This window comes from Phascolarctos cinereus, unplaced genomic scaffold, assembly GCF_003287225.1.
Source record: "Phascolarctos cinereus isolate Bilbo 61053 unplaced genomic scaffold, phaCin_HiC Scaffold_4;HRSCAF=312, whole genome shotgun sequence".
Classification (NCBI taxonomy): domain Eukaryota; kingdom Metazoa; phylum Chordata; class Mammalia; order Diprotodontia; family Phascolarctidae; genus Phascolarctos; species Phascolarctos cinereus.
In genome coordinates, this window is record NW_027555847.1 from 696,463,534 (window position 1) to 696,482,614 (window position 19,081).

The 19,081-nt window shown below is 46.4% G+C and overlaps 1 protein-coding gene across 2 annotated transcripts in view; it reads right to left on the reverse strand.

Moving 5' to 3' along the window:
* Positions 1-19,081, reverse strand: part of CCDC62 (coiled-coil domain containing 62) — a 58,320-nt gene that overhangs the window by 2,633 nt on the left and 36,606 nt on the right. Inside the window, exons 8-11 of one of the 2 annotated variants that reach the window (XM_020970170.2) lie at positions 18,247-18,347; positions 14,090-14,836; positions 8,810-8,966; positions 6,083-6,196 (exon numbers count right to left, since the gene is read on the reverse strand). In XM_020970170.2, coding sequence (XP_020825829.1) covers positions 6,083-6,196; positions 8,810-8,966; positions 14,090-14,836; positions 18,247-18,347 — 1,119 coding nt within the window. The remainder of the gene's footprint in view (positions 1-6,082; positions 6,197-8,809; positions 8,967-14,089; positions 14,837-18,246; positions 18,348-19,081) is intronic. The other variant, XM_020970172.2, reaches the window with a different exon arrangement.

Here is a 19,081-nt window from a genome sequence, read left to right on the forward strand (position 1 = left end):
TACGGCTCAGGCCGAAATGGTGCTGCTGCAGGAAACTGAGAATCCCAATAAAGACCTTTATGGCTACGGGGGGGGGGGGGAGAGGAGGATCAAAGGAATAGCATGGACAAGCAGTGGCCCAGGCAGGGATGCAGGGGATGACAAGAGAGAAAAGCAACAGTTGTTCAAATCTCACTTGCTTCGATTTTTTCTGCCAAGGAGAACGACCGAGGAGAAGAACCAAAATGGCAAATGGGGAGATGATACCCAAGACAGGTAAAGCTAGTTGTCCTGGATGAATTCAGGGCACTGGTAATCAATCGGTCTGGCTGATGTGATGGCTGAGCCTCCATCAGTGATGCCTGAAGAAGGGAACAGCCCTTGGCAGGTACCACAGGACTAGAGAACAGAAAATCTCCAGATTTTCAAAAAAGGGAAAGAGCAGAGTCTGTAGACTCCAGGCCAGTAAGCTGGCCTTTGATTCCTCGGACGATTCTAGAACAGATCACCAAAGAGCTCACAAATGAACACCTGGACCCCAAGCAATGGTTTTTATGATGAACTGGCTTTATCAAGAATAGGTCACACCAGAGTAATCTGATTTCCTTCTTTGACAGGGTCACTAGGCTGGACTAGTAGATCAGGGTAATTAACATCTTAGACATGACTTACCTATACTTCAGTTAACCAACTGGTAGAGCATCTCCTACTATTCTTGTGAAATGAAGCAGAAGAGTGGACTAGATGATAATACAATTAGAAGAATTCCAAACTGGGGGGGTAGGGGGTGGGGTGGATAGAGTGGTAATTAATGGTTCAAGACCTATTGCCTAGAGCTGTCCAGTGGAGACCCTGAGGTCTCAATGCTTGGCTGTGGCTTGTATAACACTGTTAGCAATAATTTGGCTAAAGGCATTGCTGACATGTTCATGAAATTTGCAGATGGCACAAAGTTGAGAAGAATAGCTAACATGGTGGATAGCGGAGTCAGGGCAGACAAGATCTCAGCAGGCTACAGCTCTGTGCTAAATCTAATAAAATGAAATTGAATTGGGATAAATATGAGTCTTACACATGGATTCGGAAATTGGCCTTGATGGGTATAGGATGGGGAGGCCTGGTTAGACAGCAGTTAGACAGCTGAAAAAGATGGAGGGGTTTTTGTGGCCTGTAAGCTAACTATGGTTGCCAAAAAAAAAAAACCCAGCCTGATCTTGGGCTACACTGAGAACATCCCCTCCAGAAATAAGGAGGTGATAGTCCCTTAGTACTTTGCCCTAGTCATACTACACCTTGAGCACTGTGCTCATTCTGGGCAGCACCATTCAGGAAGGACATGGATAAACTGGTCAGTGTCCAGAGGAAGGGAAAGCAGGCTAGTGAAGGGCCCTGGGACAGTAACACAGGAGGATGATTTGAAGGACCTGGAAACGTTGAGCCTAGAGAAGAGAAGCCTCACTGAGAAGGACAATGAGTGCTGTGTTCAGGTATCTGAAAGGCTGTCACCTGGAAGAGAGATCAGGCCCCAGAGAGCCAAAACAGCAGCAGTGGGTAGAAACTGCAAAGAAATCAACTTAAGTCTAACGTAATGAAAAGCCTTCCAAGCATTAGAGTCATGAACAGATGGAACAGGGTGTCATCCCAGGGGGTGAGCCCTCCTTGAAGATTCCATGAAGCAGCTGAATGACCCCTCGTCATGAGTTACAGATAGGACTCCTTTTTGGGTGGGGACTGGACAACAAGGCCTCTGAGCTCCCTTTCAACTATAAAATTCTGACTCTGTGATTCTACCACTCAGTCCAGACAGCTGAAAACACACTGAAGTGTTGTCTTTTTTATTCAGATGATGTCTCACTCACTTGTAGGAGGGAAGGAGGGGAACAAGCACTTATGCACCTGCTATGTGCTAGGCATGTACCCGTTTGCCTCAGTTGCCTCATCTGTAAAACAAGTTGGAGAAGGAAATGGCAAACCACTCCTGTATCTCTGTCAAGAAAACCCCAAATGGGCTCTGGAAGAGTCAGATAAGACCGAAACAGCTGAACAACAATGTGCCAGGCGCTGTCCTAAGTACTTTACAAACATTATCTCATTTGATCCTCCCCATGACTCAAAGAAGCAGGTGTTATTATTATCCCCATTTTATAGATGAGGAAACTGAGGCAGCTGGGGGTAAGTGGCTTGCCCGGGATCACAGGTGGCAGGTGTCTAAGGCACATTTGAACTCAGGCTTCCTGACTCTAGGCTCAGTGCTCTCTCCACTGAGCTATCCAGATGCTTCTAATGCTCTTTTAAAAGAAAGCTCAGCTTAAGGAGTTAACAGAATTAGTTAATCACAATTCACTCTGAGGAATAACCTCCCTTGAGTTTTAATCTGTTTGTCTTTTTGAGGGGGGAGGGAGGGTTCTCAAGCCACCCTACAGCTGTCACCAGCTGGAGTGCCCAGCTCTCGACGCGACATTATAGCTAAACTATATGGAAGTCATCCGCTGTCCCAAACAAATCAGCTCTTTGCCTGATTTAACCCATACTATTCTGAGAGACCTCGAACGAAGACCTTGCCAACAATTTAATAGACCACACAACCACTACGCTAGAAACAACATGATGCACAGTTCAATTCAACCACTCTCCACGGCATGCCTATTGCAGGCCGGGCACCATATTGAGGGGCCGTGGGACAGATCAAAAAAGGCTGACATAGGAACACAGATGCAGGGGTGGAAGGGGTCCCACAGGTCTTCTAACCCAACTGCCTCACACAGTTCCTTCCTCCTAAGAGCTTTCAGTCTCTTGGAGGAAATAAGGCTTATGCCCATAGACCACGACAGTGCAAGCCCAATCTACTAGTACTTTTTCTTTTTTAGGCAATTGGGGTTAAATGACTTGCCCAGGGTCACACAGCTAGTAAGTGTCAAGTGTTTGGTCTGAGGACGGATTTGAACTCAGGTCCTCCTGACTTCAGGGCTGGTGCTCTATTCACTGCACCACCTAGCTGCCCCTACTAGTAGTTTTCTAATAGTTCTTGAACTGTCATTCACTTGCCTGCCAGACCTCTAACTGCCCCACGTTCACCAGGGAAGGCCTCTTCTGCTAGCAGAGACTAGCCATTCTAATCATGGCATTGTGGGTTTTTCAACTACAAACAACCTGACAGATCATGGTGTCCAACTCTCATTTTACAGATGGAGCAACTGAGGCCGAGAGGGATTAAGTGACTGCCCCAGGAGCAAAGAGCGGGGCATTCTGGGGCTGAGCACAAGTCTTCTGAGTCCAAAACCAGAACCACACTGTGCTCCTGGCCCCTTTCAGTATTAATACTACTACTTATATAAGAACATTATAACAAACAGTAATTGTTACTAGGCAAAAATAGCCAGAGAGATGCCAGTGAGTCCAAGGACTAAGAAAGGTATATGAAAAAGGAAACACAATGATCTTCAATGTGAATTTGGAAATATTAAGCTATTTGAGGTTGTCAAAAACAAAAACAAAACCAACCCAAACCCAAGGATTTAGAATATAATTTTAATGGGGCAGCTAGGTAGTGCAGTAGACAGAGCACCAGCCTTGGAGTCAGGAGGACCTGAGTTCAAATGCGGCCTCAGACACATAACACTCACTAGCTGTGTGACTCTGGGCAAGTCACTTAACCCCAAATGCCTCATATTAAAAAAAAAAAAGAACATAATGTTAAAACTGAAAGGGATTATCTAACCCAACCCCTCATTTTACAGATGAAGAAAATGAGATTAAAGAGCAGTTAAGGGACTTGTCCAAGATCACACAAAGTTGCTAGTGGCAAAAGCAGGACCAGACACATCCCTCTGATGTAGACACACCACTTGGTTAATATGATGGAGGCTGTAAAGCAATGGATATTTTTCCACTGACATTTGATGTGCAAGAAAGGATGCAAATCAGCACATAAAAAGTCAAGGGCAAAGAGGATGCATTTGTACTGTTTTGTTTCAGCACAATGGGTGGACCCACTGTGGCGAACTTTGGGGAGAGTCCCTGGGGATGGGCAGGCATGGACAGCTTGTCATCGGCACTGGTGGTGGGAATTTTCACAGATCCATTTCAGTCTATTTTTAAGCTATACTGGAGGTAAGAAGAGTAAGAAGAGATAGGACTGCTATGGAGAATAAATGGGCTAATGATAATGAATAAGACAGAGATGACAGGACCACCCAACTCTTCTGCCAAGAACGATGATCTTCTAATTGGGAAAGAGAGAACTGAAGGCAACCGAAACCCACAAGACACGAGGAGATGGTAAGAGAGGACCTCGATGCCCTCAGTGAGTACAAGTTGCCAGCCCACGGTCAGTGAGAGTGACTGCTGACCTAAAAATTCAGGCAGAGCAGGGGAGAAAGCAACCTAAGGTACTGAGAAAGAGAGCACAGCTCTGCCATCCAAAAAAGGAAAGAGAACTCTCCAAATTATAGGCTGGGGAGCTCGATCTCAATTCACAGGAAAATCTGACAATCAACAGAGTGCCCTGCGAGCATTCAGAAAAGAAAGACGTGATCACTGAGAGCCAGCATGGCGTCATCAGTAATAAGTTATGCCTGACTAACCTCCTTTCCATTCAAGAAAAGGCAGCTCCTCCAGTAGACACAGAAGCATATCCAACTACGCTTATGGAGATTTTGAACTGAATGAATAAATGGCTGCAGGGAAAACCATTAATGATTTGGTATCAGCTTGGAGGGAGATCTCTAGTAGAATCCCCAGGGATCTGTGCTGTTTACTTTTTTTTTTTCTTACTTTTTGCTGGGCAATTGGGCTTAAGTGACTTGCCCAGGGTCACACATCTAGTAAGTGTTGTGTGTTGTGTGTCTGAGAGTGGATTTGAACTCAGGTCCTCCTGACTCCAAGGCGGAGCTCTATCCACTGTGCCACCCAGCTGCCTCCCCCCCTTTTTTTTAATGAATGCCTTGAGTGAAGGCACAGAAGGCAATCTATCAAATTTAACAAGACACGCTCAATTAGGAGCAATGGCTGAAAATGGCAAAGAGGCAAATTCAGGTCTGATACAATGAAACATTTCATTAACAATCGGGAGTTACGGGGGAATGGGCTTCCTTGGGACGTGCTATGGTTCCCCCTTCAGTAGAAATCTTCAAGCAAAGGTTGGCTGGAAGACCAATCTGGTGTACCACAACACAGCCTGTACAGATCTGGGCTAGATGATCACGGAGGTCCCTTCCAACACGGAGAGTCCGTGAATGATAAAATCAGGATCCCAAAACACCCCAGCAGGAAAGAATTATGGGCCAAATCAAAGAAGACGGAATTTAAAATAGACACATGTAAAGTTCTACACAGAGATCCAAGAAATCAGAGCACAGGTACATGATGGCAGAGGCATGACTAGAAAACAGTTTTATAAAAAAAGGATCTGGGGAGGGAAGGTGGGTGATGTTCCATCTGCCTCACCAGGAGTCAAAGGCATGATACACGAGCCAAAAGAAAAGCTGAGAGAGGCACGCTGAAAAGGGATGGCACTAGTCCTGCTCACCTCTGCCTTAGTCTACTACAACTGTGTGACAGTGTCCAGTGCTGGGTGAGACCCTGACATGTGGAGGGGTGAGCAGGACAGTGAGGGTCCTGGAGATGACACCGCGTGAGAACCGTTTGGAGGAACTGGCGATGTTCAGTGTGGAGAGGAGCAACCACGGGAGCCAGGGGAGCTGCCTTTCAAGCGTGTGACGGGCTGTCACGGAGAAGTGGGATCGGCCTGGTTCTGCTTGGTGCCAGAGGGGAGCAGCGTGGGGAAGTTGTGAAGAGACAGACAGCTCAATATAAGAAGAAACTTCCTACCAAGGTGATTCGCCCAAAAGTGGAATGCACTGCCTCAAGACGGTTAAGTGAGGGGTCATTTTGTGAAAGAAGTCTTATTTTACTGAGCTCCCCCCACCCCACGTGTCCCACTAAGTATCACATTTCAGAAACAGTTTGGAAGCAGGGGCATCTTTTAGCCCACGCACCGCTCCCTGCGCTCTGCAGGTACATCCAGAGAAGCTTTTCATGCCCCCCAGAGGTCAGCCTGCACCTTCATACTTAGTAGGGTATTCAGAGAGAAGAACGAACGTACACTGTTGGAACTGCTAGCGCTAACGGGGAGCAGAGTGCTAAGTTCCAGGTTAGTGACCATCTCTCGAGATTCTGCCAGCAAGCGCTGAAGCTTACTTGTGGGAGAACAGTCATCCTGGAAGACACAATTTTAACAGGCTAATGAAATCAAGAAGCATTTGAAAACAGGTTTTTTTGTGTGAAAATGAGAACTACCAACAAACAATTCTTTGACTTCCTCAGCAGCACTGACAAATGCTACAAACAAGTTCTTTTGATCTCTTTAAGGCCTGTCCAACCAGAATAGTTTCCCATTACCAAAGGCATACTGGTGCCAGTTAATTAGTAACATCTATACAGCAGATTCTTGAACTTTTCCGGTCAATTCTTCAGATCCTGATTAGCATGTTAGAACACTTTCAAGCTGCTACTTTCCTTTGGTCCCTGCGATAGGAAACACTCAAAATTGTGTTGCTATTCTAAAACATGTGATTGTGAATGCCAGTTTGTCCTATTTAACTGGCTCCTTCCTGCGCTGAATTTTCACCATGAAAATGAGCCATTCCCAACTCTTCTGAAAAGCTCTTAGTGCACACACAGTCTTTTCTTCAAAGTACTTTCCCATTCTTCATATGCAGAGACCATCTATATACATGTGATATCATGCAGGGTCATGAGTCAGCATGGCCAGGGTCAGAGGAGGAGCCCAAGGAAGGCTTCTGAGACCTGAAAGGAGAGTTGGAATCCCATCTTTTCCCAGGCAGGGTTTATAGCTGAGATGTCCCAGTCATACCCCCTCTACCAGGTTCAGCTATTCTTCAGGACTATTTGCTCTGTTTTCCAAGGAGCTAACAGTGTCTATCATCATTCCAATAAGGAAATGCTCTGTAGGTCTGGCAACTGACCATCACTGAGGTCAATCAGTTCTTGTCAATTTTATCTTAATTCTATCCTAATGCAGAAAAGAGACACCGAGTTGTAATATCATCAAATGTAATGTAGCCCAACTGTCAGAATCTTCTTGGGAAAAGTATAGGAATGGATTTCTGTAAAGGCTCCCTTTACTCTTGGACGTGCCTAGGGGAATGAAACATTGAAGGGAATGGTTTGATAATATTGAAAGAAAAGAGGGACGTAAGAAAGTGACTCTGATTTCCTGTTGCAATTCTGGTAAAACACGTCCGGTCTCTGTGCTGGATCCTCCTCAATGCCTAGAGCTGCAAAAAGGCAACACAAATGGTAAAAGCCTTTGGCAGAAACATTCCGGAAGGCCACAAGACATGATGGAAAGCCACACAAGGCTGTGCGCATCTCCCTTTGCATCTCTGTACCTCCATCCCTCCCTGTCTCTCTGAACTCATTACAATACTCAATGTAAAGGAGGTTTTTTATTGAAAATACATTATTAATAGTCAATAATAACAACTCATCTCTATATTGCCCCTTACAGTTTATAAAGGGCTTTCCTCAGTCCCCCCTGGGAAGCAGGTAAAATTTATTAAATGGAATTCAATTAAATGAAATGTTCTTAATTTAAATCTCACTTTGATATTGCTTAAAATGGATCACAGAACATACCAGAGTTGGAAGGCACCTTAGAAATCACAGTCGCCTATTTGCAGCAAGGAAGGGTCCTAGTTTTGGGGTGAGGCTGAGTTAGTGGGAAGTGAGAGAAGTGCAAAACAAGAGGAAAGAACATGAATAAAACAAGAGAAAATGCACGAAGAAAAGCAAAAGGGCAGAAGGGCAGACAAAGGACAACTTTCCTGCTACTGTGTTTTATTTAACATACACTTTAATCAAACTGTATCCAACACAGGGTCACCATTTCATGAAGGTGCAGTGGACACAGTGCTGGCCTGGGTTCAAGCCCTGCCTCCAAGATGTCCAGCTGACTGACCTCAAGCAAGCCACCTACTTTCTTCATGTTCCAGGTGCTTTCGTTTCAGAGAAGGTGCCAATCGGCCTTGATAGAGGGAGTTTTCTCACCTTTGAAATCCCTGGCTCCAGTCCCAGCCTTCTTACAGTTTCATATACATTCCTCTTTTTTGTTCTTTGTATATTTGAATTTTTGTGCTTCTTGATCAATTTTGATCAATTAGTTCACAATTTATAAAAAAGAATTTATAAATCACAAAATCCGATCCTTTGTAAATACTTTACAGATAAGGGAAGGAGACCTCCACAGAGGACATGACTTGCCCAAGGTCACACAAGGAATAAGTAGCTAAACCAAAATCTGCACCCAGTTCCAAATCCAGTGCGGCCTTGGTTTATACTTGTCTACAGAGGAAAGTCTTCTACATTGTCGTCAATGTGCAAATCATGGAAGACAAGCCACATTACAAGTTACTAATGGGAGGAAACTAAAATGTTTGCTCTCAGAAACTAATTTTATTCCCCTTGGTAAGAGGACTAAAAAATAAGAATAAAGAATGCCTATCACATTTAGTTTTCTAAAATAAGAGTCATAAAGAATGCCCATCACTATTGCTTTTAGTAATTGACACTAAAATCCACGTAACTAGCACATTCACTATTGAGAACACCCAGGTTCACTGAGAGCCTCCTTTGGGGAATCTGATCTGGGAGATTAAATGTTTTAACTTTCAAAGACCATTTTAAAAGAGCCTCAAGTTCCTAAAATAAAACAAACATCAGCTAACCACTGTACTGCAGAAAGGTTAAGGGCCTCCTGGAATTGCCAGTTGTGTCTAAATCTTCATGTCATTGCCAGCCAAATACTAACGTGATGGAAGCCAGGGTCTGGGGCTCTGCTGCTCGACAGAAATCCAGATGAATGCCTTTTATCGGAAGAGCAATCTGTGCATCTCTCCTCGTTCTTTGCTGAGTACTTCACATTAGAGGCGCCCATTCGGTGGGAATGCCAGAAGGCAATTGGCGAGCTGTCAATAAAATAACAGATAACCCTCTTGTTAGCATCACCATCATCATCGTCAACTAGGCTTGCAGTGAAAGTACTTCTCCAGGACGAGGTACCATGTTAGGCTGAAAAACAAACAAGCCACTTCCAAAAAGGAGCTCAGATTAAATCCTACTAGGACTGATCAATATTATAGAAATCCTTTTACAAGTAAGAATCCAGATACCTTACTGAAGCATGCTTATACCAATCAGAGTCTTTCAAAAGTGAAAAAAAAAAAAAGAATTAAGTACCCTAGGCAAGGTCATCTAAGAGAATAAATCATGAGAAATAGAGTTAATGTGGTTATAAAATTCTGCAAACATTTATGAAGCCTACTGTGTGCAGTAAAATGTACTGGGGGTGGGGGAAGTTGATGGGATTTTTTGTTTTGTTTTGTGGGTGGAAGTAGAATCGAAGTTTTAAAAAAAATGCCTACCTGATGTTTTGGATTCATGTCCCCAGTCCTTTCACTACAGGAGGGTGGAGAGAGACTCCACTGGAGGAAGGCCAGTGGAACAGAAGTAGCCCCACACTTCTCCTGCAGGTGATAGGAAGGTGCCTAGTGTTGCTGGCACTTAAGGACTCCCAGCATGTTAGACCTGGAAGGGACCACTGCCATATTCTAGCCCAGAGGAGGCCCCAAGAGGGCCAGTGATCTGGACAAGGTCACACAAGCAGGGCCCACAAAGGCAACAGCGAGCAAACACCACAGACACACTTGTGACAGTCTAAGATTCAGGGAGAAGCTGTAAGAAATGACAAACTGGAAGAATTAGGAAAAACTTGGGAGGCCTGACACGAATGGATGAAGAATAAAATACCCAGAACCAAAAGAAGGATGGCTATAATGCTCAATTATTGACATAATGATCACAATAATAATTATTGACATAATGAACACAGTAACGTTAAGGAAAACAACAACGAAAAGATTGTGAGACTCTTAAGCTAAGCAATGACCAACAGTGACTACTGATGGCAAGGTATGTCACCTGCCACTCTTCAGAGAGGTGGTGGACAACAGGTGCTGAATAAGGCATACATTTGCAGACATGGACAAAGTTTTGTGTCTGTTTAGCATAACTGCCAAACAAGGGAATGGTGAGAAGAGAGGGTTCTATTGGGAATAACTGGGAAGTAACAGTGATATAAATTTTTTTTAAAGTATCCAGAAAAGATTTAAAATGAAAAAGGCAGGCAGTCCTCCTAGGAAAGCCTTGTGGAATAGGCAGCTGAATCAGTCCTGTGTAGGCAGCAGAGGAGCTGGTTTCCCACCCTTCAGGGTTGCCTTAAAAGCCCTCCCTGAAATGTCGCTTTCTCCTGAAGAAGCCTGTCTCCCTCTTCGGTGCTGACCACCAGCCCTTCTCATAGCCTAGCACAAAAGGCCAGAAGGGGAGTGAGCCCTGCTGCTCTCTGGTCCTTCCTGACAGACCTGGGCCTGTACCCCTTGGCAGCCTGGCTCCATCTGCTCCTATCACCCTGCCCTGGGCTTTAGGGCTCTAATCTCCCCCTCCACTCACTTTCTCCTTACTCAATGAATTCAAGACTGCTTGACAGTCTCCCCCCCACCGCATCCTCATCTTGGGTGATAACAATATTCCCATCAATACCCTGCCTGCTCCTTAGTTTAGCTTCCTTAGCTGCTGTGCCCTTCCTCTCCGCTGCATCTCAGCTGTCCCCAAGGAATCAAGCCTTTGACTTCACAATCATCCTAATTTTTCCCAACTTCCCATCTCAACTATGAGATTCCCTCCTCAAGCACAGACTCGTGCCTTATCTTGGCCATGACTGCCAGCTCCTCCATCCTTGCCTGATTCTTCTCCCACCATTCCTCATCTGGCATCACTACCTTCTCCTCCTCCAAACTCCTCATACTACTCCATCCCTTGAGTTCCTTGCCCCTGGGCCTTCAGCCAATCTTCCCTCCTGGGTAACCTCCCGTTGCTGTAGGCTGCTCTGTCTTCTGCTCCAGGGCTGCTCAATATTGCATTTGTATGTGTGGGGCGGGGCAGGGGGGAAGGAGGGGTGGTGTCACGTGCCCACAAGGCCTACCACAAATTCATGTCATCGGAACTCAATGGGGCCCTGACTGCTAGAGAGCAATGCACTTACTCATCGATTGATTCTCTGTCACACTCCCCAGAGCCACTGGTACAATGCTTCTCCTTTCTCTCCAGTCCCTGTCTCCATCCCAAACCCTATGACCCTCAGCAGTTGACTGTGTTCTACTTTGAGATCTGTTCACCATCAGTTCACCTCCCCAACATTCATCTTCAAACCTTTCTACATCTTCACTCGTTCCCAACTTGTGCCAGTTCAAGAAATGTGGCTCTTCTCCTGCCAAGGCCAAGCCCCCTCTTCATGTTCATCCCCTCCCTTCAGGAGCTCACTCCATCCATGGTTAACCTCTCTCTTCCCTTTCTTTTCAGTATTTCCCCATGCACTGGCCCTTCTCTGTGGGCCACACACAAAGTCAGGTCTCTTCTCTCCTTCAAAATCTTCCTCATGTGACCCCTGACATCCCTGCACTCTCAGCCCGGGTTTCTTCTCACTTGCACTGATCACCCTGAGTCATCGACCCCTGCCTCTGCAGCCTCTTCAATCAGCCAAAGTCTTCTTCTCTCATGTCACCTCTGAACGGCTGAATGCAGGCCTTCTTCAGGCTGCGTTCTTGAACTTGACACACTGGCACTGAGGCTGGCTCTTCTACACACTCCTGCCTGCTGTCCTTTCTGGGCTCGCTTTGCCTACCTTTCTTCTCTTCTCTCTCTCCCTCCCTCTCTCTGTTCCCCCCCCCGTTCTCTCTCTCTCTCTCTCTCTCTCTCTCTCTCTCTCTCCCCTCCCTCCCTTCTCTGTCTCTGTCTTTGTCTCTGTCTCTCATTCTCTGCCTGTCTCTGTCTCTCTCTGTCTCCTCCCTCCTCTTTCCCCTTCTTCTCTCTCCCTTCCCCCCCGTTTTCTTTCTCTTCCCTCCCTCTCTCCCTCTCCTTCTCTCTCTCTCTTTTTTTCTCTCTCTCTCTCTCCTCTCTGTCTCTCCTCCCTCCCTTCTCTCTCTCTGCCTCTCCTTTCTCCCTCCCTTTTCTCGTTCTGTCTCTGTCTTTGTCTCTCTGTCTCTCATTCTCTCCCTGTCTGTCTCTCTCTGCCTCCCCCTCCTCCTTCCCTCTCCTTCTCTCTCTCTCTCTCTCTCTCTCTCTCTCTCTCTCTCTCATTCTTCTCTCTCTCTGTCCCCCCTCTCTGGTCTTTCTCTTTCCCTCTCCATATCTCTCTCCCTGTCGCTGCCTCTCTCTCCCTGTCTCTCTCTGTCTCTGTCTGTCTGTCTCTCTCTCTCCTGCCTCTGCAGCCTTAAATGCCACTTTTACCTGGACGTTGTCACTTTAAGCTTACCGTATCCAAAAGATCAAAGATGTAACTCATCATCTCTCACCTAAGTGAGCAGGAAGGACCCATAGAGACACCTCGTTTAGCGTCCTCATTCTATAACCCAGGCCCAGATGGACGCAGGACGCCAGTGGAGACAGTGAGGGGCAAAGCCCTGCAGGAGTCCACTCCAAAACCCACCCCTTTGTCTCTTCCCTGCCCCACCCATGCCTTGCCTGGCTTGATCGCGTCCCTGCCCGTGACGGCTCTCTCATCCGTCCCTCTCCATGTCTGAGTCTCAATCACCTCTTGCCTAGAATGGTGGAAGAACTTTCTAAGTGACTTGCTCTCAAGTCGTTCCTTCACGACCTCACGTAGCTGCCACCATCATCTTCCCAAGGCCCAGATGTTGCCTCCAAGAGAAAACAGAAACTTCTTAATGGACCCTCGAAGACCCTCCACAGTCAAGCTCCAGCTTCCCTTTCTAGCCTTATTTCACACTACGTTCCAGTCACACCAAACTACCCTTTCAGAATTCTTTTTTTTTTTTTTGGCTAGGCAATGGGGTTAAGTGACTTGCCTAGGGTCACACAGCTAGTAAGTGTTATGTGTCTGAGGCCAGATTTGAACTCAGGTCCTTCTGAATTCAGGGCCGGTGCTCTATCCACTGCACCACCTAGCTGCCCCCTCAGAATTCTAATTCACCTTCGATGCTCTGCTCAGTGGCCACCTTCTCCACGAAGCCTTCTCGGACACCTCTCTCCCCCAGATACATTTTATGCCCTCCAGTTTCCTTATCTGGATCTTTCTTCCTCTATCACTCCTACCCTTTATTATTTACCTATGTACCTTTCACATTCCCCTCTCCCCATTCCCTGCCCCCCCCCAATAAATGTGTAATTTCCCAAAGTCACATCATGTGGCAGAATGGGGATTTGAACCCAGGGCCTCTCTCCTCAAATTCTAAATTCTCTACTAGCACACACATCTTGAGGAGACTCCCAGACATTCATCTGGACATTTATTTTTAATTTACCAAGCCTGCCCCTTCGTATTAAGGCACTCCATTTGAGCATTTGAAAAAGAAGCTAAATAATTTCCACTGATCCTCTTACTCTATTTCCCTTCTCCAGGCCCCCTCTCTATCAACCCCATGGAGGCAGTCATGTTATAGCAGATTGAAGGTTGGACCTGGAAGTGAGGAAAATCTGGGTTCAAATCCCACCTCAGATTCTAGCTATGCCACCCTGGGCAAATCAATTCACCACTCTGTCACTCAGTTTCCTTATCTGTAAAATGAGGGGGCTAGATTTGTACCTGCCATTCATATTATATATATCTTGCACACACATAGTCATTTGTACATTGTCTCCTCCTTTAGAATGTAGACTACTTGAGGGCAAGGACCACAATTTTTGCCTTTCTTTGTATCCCAATACTTGGCACAGTGCCTGGAACACAGCAAGCGCTTAATAAATGTTTGCCGATCGACTGACCCATTTAAAAGCAGAAATTGTATTATTTCTGCATCCCTAGAGTTAATAGTAATGCACACAGAAGGGGCTTAATAAATGTTTCTTAAATGAATTTTATATCAAAGGTCTCTTTGGGTGTTTTAAAATTCTGCCTTCTGTATACTAGAGGCATGAATAAGATAACCACAAACAGCAAACAAAGGCCTGAAAAAGGATTTCTGAATATTGTAGTTGTGTTTATTCTGGGTATTTGCCAATGGGACACAAAACTTACCTTTTGAGAGTATGATGCTTTATTCCACAGACATTCCTCAAGCACGTGCAAACGGTCTTGGGTCGAACAACTCTCTCTACTTTAGAAGGCTTGAAAATCCTCATCCACTCCATATCAGAAACGGAGCTCCAGGCTGGGGCTTCGATGATGAAGTTACTTGGGTGGCAGCATTTAGATTCACAAATGTCTGAGTCACTCAGAGAGCCCTCATTGAACTGGGAATAGGAGGCCTCAGCCACCTCCATCTGTTCGTGACCCTCCATTTCCAGCCTTTCTGTCTGCTTTGCTTTTGACATGCCTGGGTTCACAAAGATATTGAGATCACAGTGCTTATGATCGGGCCCTCCAAAGTGGTGGTGGTGGTAGTAGTGGTGCTCCCGGGACAGGGCCTCGCTGTCACTGCTCTGGGCTGACTTCGTACTGCTCCTGCACAATGTACTTCTCCTTTTGGATTCAACCAGGGGCATCGTATTAAACTGTACTCTCTCTTTCAAGGGCAGGGGTCTTTGTCTTTCTAGCCCATCTTTGGCAAAAATGGCTGAAGTGCCAGGACCAGCCTCCTCTCCATACACAAGGTTAACTCTCTTTTCTTCTTTGCCTCCATCATAACCACCCTTTTCTGGCCTCCAGGGTTGAACCTGGGAGGCCTCGATTTCATGATCCTTAGCGTATATCTTCTGATTTCCCTCTCTCTTAATGATGCTTTTGGGGGTGTCACTTTGGAGATCTGAGAAACTCAATTCTCTGCTACAAGGATATTACAAAGAACTGTGTTTATGATATATATATTTAACACCATTACTCTACATATTTCATACGGACCTCATCAATACAGATACCTCTCTAAGGTGACTTCTGTCTGAAATTCATATATCAAAGCCACGCTGAGAAGGGCATCTTTCATGGTCCAGCTCCAGGGCCCAGAGGCTCCATGAAGCCCTTCCCCAAAGCTGTAGTCCAGGCTGACCCAACTTCCATTGTGTTCATAATTGTGCTCAGCATAGTTACCTTCCTCATATTCTATGATTACCTACGCTATAGAATCTAGAGTTTCATGAATGATTGTTTTCAGCATACAACCATGTAACACTGTTTCACGTGTGTATGACTGATCTTCCCAATAACGCTATGAGTTCTTCATGGGCAAGGACCACATTTTACACATTTGGTTTTTGCTCAGGTAAATGTAACTAACACAAGGCTCAGCACGTGGCAGCCACTTAACTGGCTGAATGATCCCTTACTAATCTGTTATTGCCTTGCCTAATGCTGTCAGTCTCACAGCAGGGAACTCCAGTCAACCGACAATTCAAACAAACTCCATGTAAAGGGACAGTCCTGGAAAGGAAGGAGGGAAGGAAGGAGGGAGGGAAGGAAGGAAGGAAGGAAGGAAGGAAGGAAGGAAGGAAGGAAGGAAGGAAGGAAGGAAGGAAGGAAGGAAGGAAGGAAGGAAGGAAGGAAGGAAGGAAGGAAGGAAGGAAAGGGAAGGAAGGAAGGAAAGGAAGGAGGGAAGAAGGAAGGAAGGAAGGAGGGAGGGAGGGAGGGAGGAAAGAAGGAAGGAAGGAAGGAAGGAAGGAAGGAAGGAAGGAAGAAAGGAAGGAAGGAAGGAAGGAAGGAAGGAAGAAGGAAGGAAGGAAAGGGAAGGAAGGAAGGAAAGGAAGGAAGGAAGAGGGAGGGAGGGAGGAAAGAAGGAAGGAAGGAAGGAAGGAAAGGGAAGGAAGGAAGGAAGGAAGGAAGGAAGGAAGAGGAGGGAGGGAGGAAGGAAGGAAGGAAGGAAAGGGAAGGAAGGAAGGAAAGGAAGGAGGGAAGAAGGAAGGAAGGAAGGAGGGAGGGAGGGAGGAGGAAAGAAGGAAGGAAGGAAGGAAGGAAGGAAGGAAGGAAGGAAGGAAGGAAGGAAGGAAGGAAGGAAGGAAAGAAGGAAGGAAGGAAAAGGAAGGAAGGAAGGAAAGGAAGGAAGGAAGAGGGAGGGAGGGAGGAAAGAAGGAAGGAAGGAAGGAAGGAAGGAAAGGGAAGGAAGGAAGGAAGGAAGAGGGAGGGAGGGAGGAAGGAAGGAAGGAAGGAAAGGGAAGGAAGGAAGGAAGGGAAGGAAGGAAGGAAAGAAGGAAGGAAGGAAAGGGAAGGAAGGAAGGAAAGGAAGGAGGGAAGAAGGAAGGAAGGAAGGAGGGAGGGAGGGAGGGAAGGTGGGAGGGAAATCATCATTGAATGATAACATTAGGGGAATAAAAGTAAACTGAGAAATACAAATATAATTTACAATCCATGCTATTATTTAGGCTCATATTGCAAAATAGTAAAAGCTAGGCACATATATTCTTCCCCAAAGCGTGTATTTGAAATAAGAATATCCTAGAGATCCCCACGTGGCCTATTAAGCAAGTGGTCCTAGTAACAGTAGATGAAAGAGGTTCGCAAAGCCCGTTCCACATCCTAGCCCCTTATTAGATCACTCCAGCAACATCTCCAGCCAGTAGAGAAAGGGTGTGGGGCCACTGTCCAGCAATATGTGATCAAGCTGGATTCTGGCAGCAAAGGGGGCGGCTCAGCTCTCTAATGGTAGCGAATCCCATTGACAGAGCACCTGAATATTATGAGAGGCTCCCCATGCACCATTTTACTAGCTCTATACCACACATTTTACAGAGGAGTAAACTGAGGTTAAGAGAGGACAAATGTGTTGCTCACAACCACACAGCTGGTGAGGGGTAGTACCAGGGGCTCAGATCCTTGGACTGTGACTCTCCATTCTGCAGTAAAACCCCCTGCCAGCCTAATGCTGCCCCATGAGCTCACCCCGGGAGGAAGCTGGGTGCGAAGGAGAAAGGCCCCAGGACTCTGAACCACCAGCAGCAGGGCTGCTTTCCCTTTGTGCTCCCTGGGTATGGAGGTAGGGGCACAGGATCTATGCCCTGCTGAGGGCTGTGCTGGGAGTTGGGAGCATTTGCCCTCTCTTTGGCTGGCAGCAGGCAAAATCAGCCCTGAGGATGGCACTGCCCAGTGAGGGAGACTGCAGGGATGGGAACAGATCCCTCCACCCAATGATTCCAGGGGCCTCCTGGCCATGCTGCCTGGGGAATTAGAATCTAAATACATCTTATTTATATCATTATTGTTATCAACAACAACAGCAGTTAAAATTGCAGAGCTTCTTAAAGCTCACAGAGCCTGTTCCATCCATCATCTTATCAGCACCTGACAGCAACCCTGGGAGGCGGCACTGAGCACACAGCCTGGCACACAGCTGGCGCTTAAAAAATGTTGTTACTGAATGAATATTATCCCCATTTGCTAGATGAAGAAACTGAGGCTCAGAAAACTTACATGCACCCTGCGGTATAGTATATGTTTATGCCTCTTAAATTAGATACGTCCTTCATATCTGCCTCCAAGTATTTCTCCTACTACTTGAAAACTGTGCTGGCAGTCACGGCCCTATCTTCTTTCACAGGAGCGCACAATTCTTTAATGAGCTATTAATGTCAAGGTTGTCAAATTCAGCTTTCAGAATCAAAGCAGAATTCTGGCCATCAGGGAAAAGTACAAGTTCTTGAAATTAAATAAATGCTAATGAGGACTTATGGCACTGAACAAAAAAAAACATCCCTACTATTTTAAAAATCTTCTTGTTCAAAATCATCTGACTGAGTATATATAGCCAGTAAGACGCTCTGCAGGCAGGGGCTCCCAGTGGGCCTCTCCACCTCGGCCTGCCTTCGCCATGGATTATGTAGGGATCCACGATGTAGGTCAGATGGGAATAAGATCCCTTTCAGCTGCAGGATAACGACCTAGCCAGCGCCCTGGGTTCCTGGCCCCGCTCCACCACTCACTGGAGACATTGGGCCAAGTGCCGAGGCATCAGTTTCCTCACCAGTAAAAAGGGGATAAAAATCATTGAGCTGGCAGGCAGAAGCCTTCCTCCTGGGGCTCCTGGGAGGCCAGCAAGAGAGAATGAAGGGGAAGGGCTCAGACGCTGAGACAGACGGTGATCTCCTTCTCCCAGACACTAACTGAACTCCTCATCGGCTTCTGGTGGGTAAGAGAAGCCTCCTGCCCAAAGCACCAAAGGAGAGGAGGAGCACGAGAGGAGTCCTGATCACCCCGTGGTGCAAAGGCCCTGGTACCCCCTTCTTGGCGCCCAGAAGGCACATGCCATTTACCTGGTGTCGTGCGTCCGGGACTCCTCCATTCTGGAATCATCCCTATAATTTTCTGCTGTGAAATGAAGAAACTGCAGGTCACTTTGCTGTTTGACATATACCTGCACACAGACATGGAAAGATTAGCCCATTTTTTAATCTAAAGAATGCAATGACATCACTCCAATTTGACACTTGGCATGTCGAACACAACTTAATAAAGTACAAAGATTTCTCAGTGTGATACAGTCTCTAAACCTTGGAGCCAAGGCACAACTGCCAGGGCTAAACAGGAATGAACATTCTCTAAGCACAGGTAAATCGTCTGACTCCAGAGTGTGCAATCAGAGGAAGACTGCGGCCAAGCTTTATTTTTTTTTTAAACCAGTCTCCCAGGCTTTGTTTCTAAAAATACTTATTAATGCACGTGCGCACTCATACACAAAGAGATGGTGGGAGACAGCAACGTGGTCCCACTGAGGGCTTTGCACCGTTGGGCATGCAGGTGGGCCAGGCCTGCAGTGAGCGCTGCCAAGGTGCCCTGGGAGGATGGGCACCAGCGTCAGATGGACCCTTGTGGAAGCGTGTGGACAAGAAGGTTCCTGTTAAGGTTGGCATCCTGAGAGAAGGCAGAGAGATGTGCAGGGAAGATGGGACGTTCCCGTAGCTATCTGCAGTTGTTACTTAACTGCCTGGGGTGCTCAAGAATGTCCCACTTGACAGATGCCACGTGGCAGCCAGTGTGAAAGAGTGAGCACAAATCACACAGTTTGAAAGGGGCAGGTAAAGGGGAAGGTGGCAGGGCAGGCATGAGGAGACTCTTGGGCCTGACTCTGTCTAAAGAGAGTGAAACGAA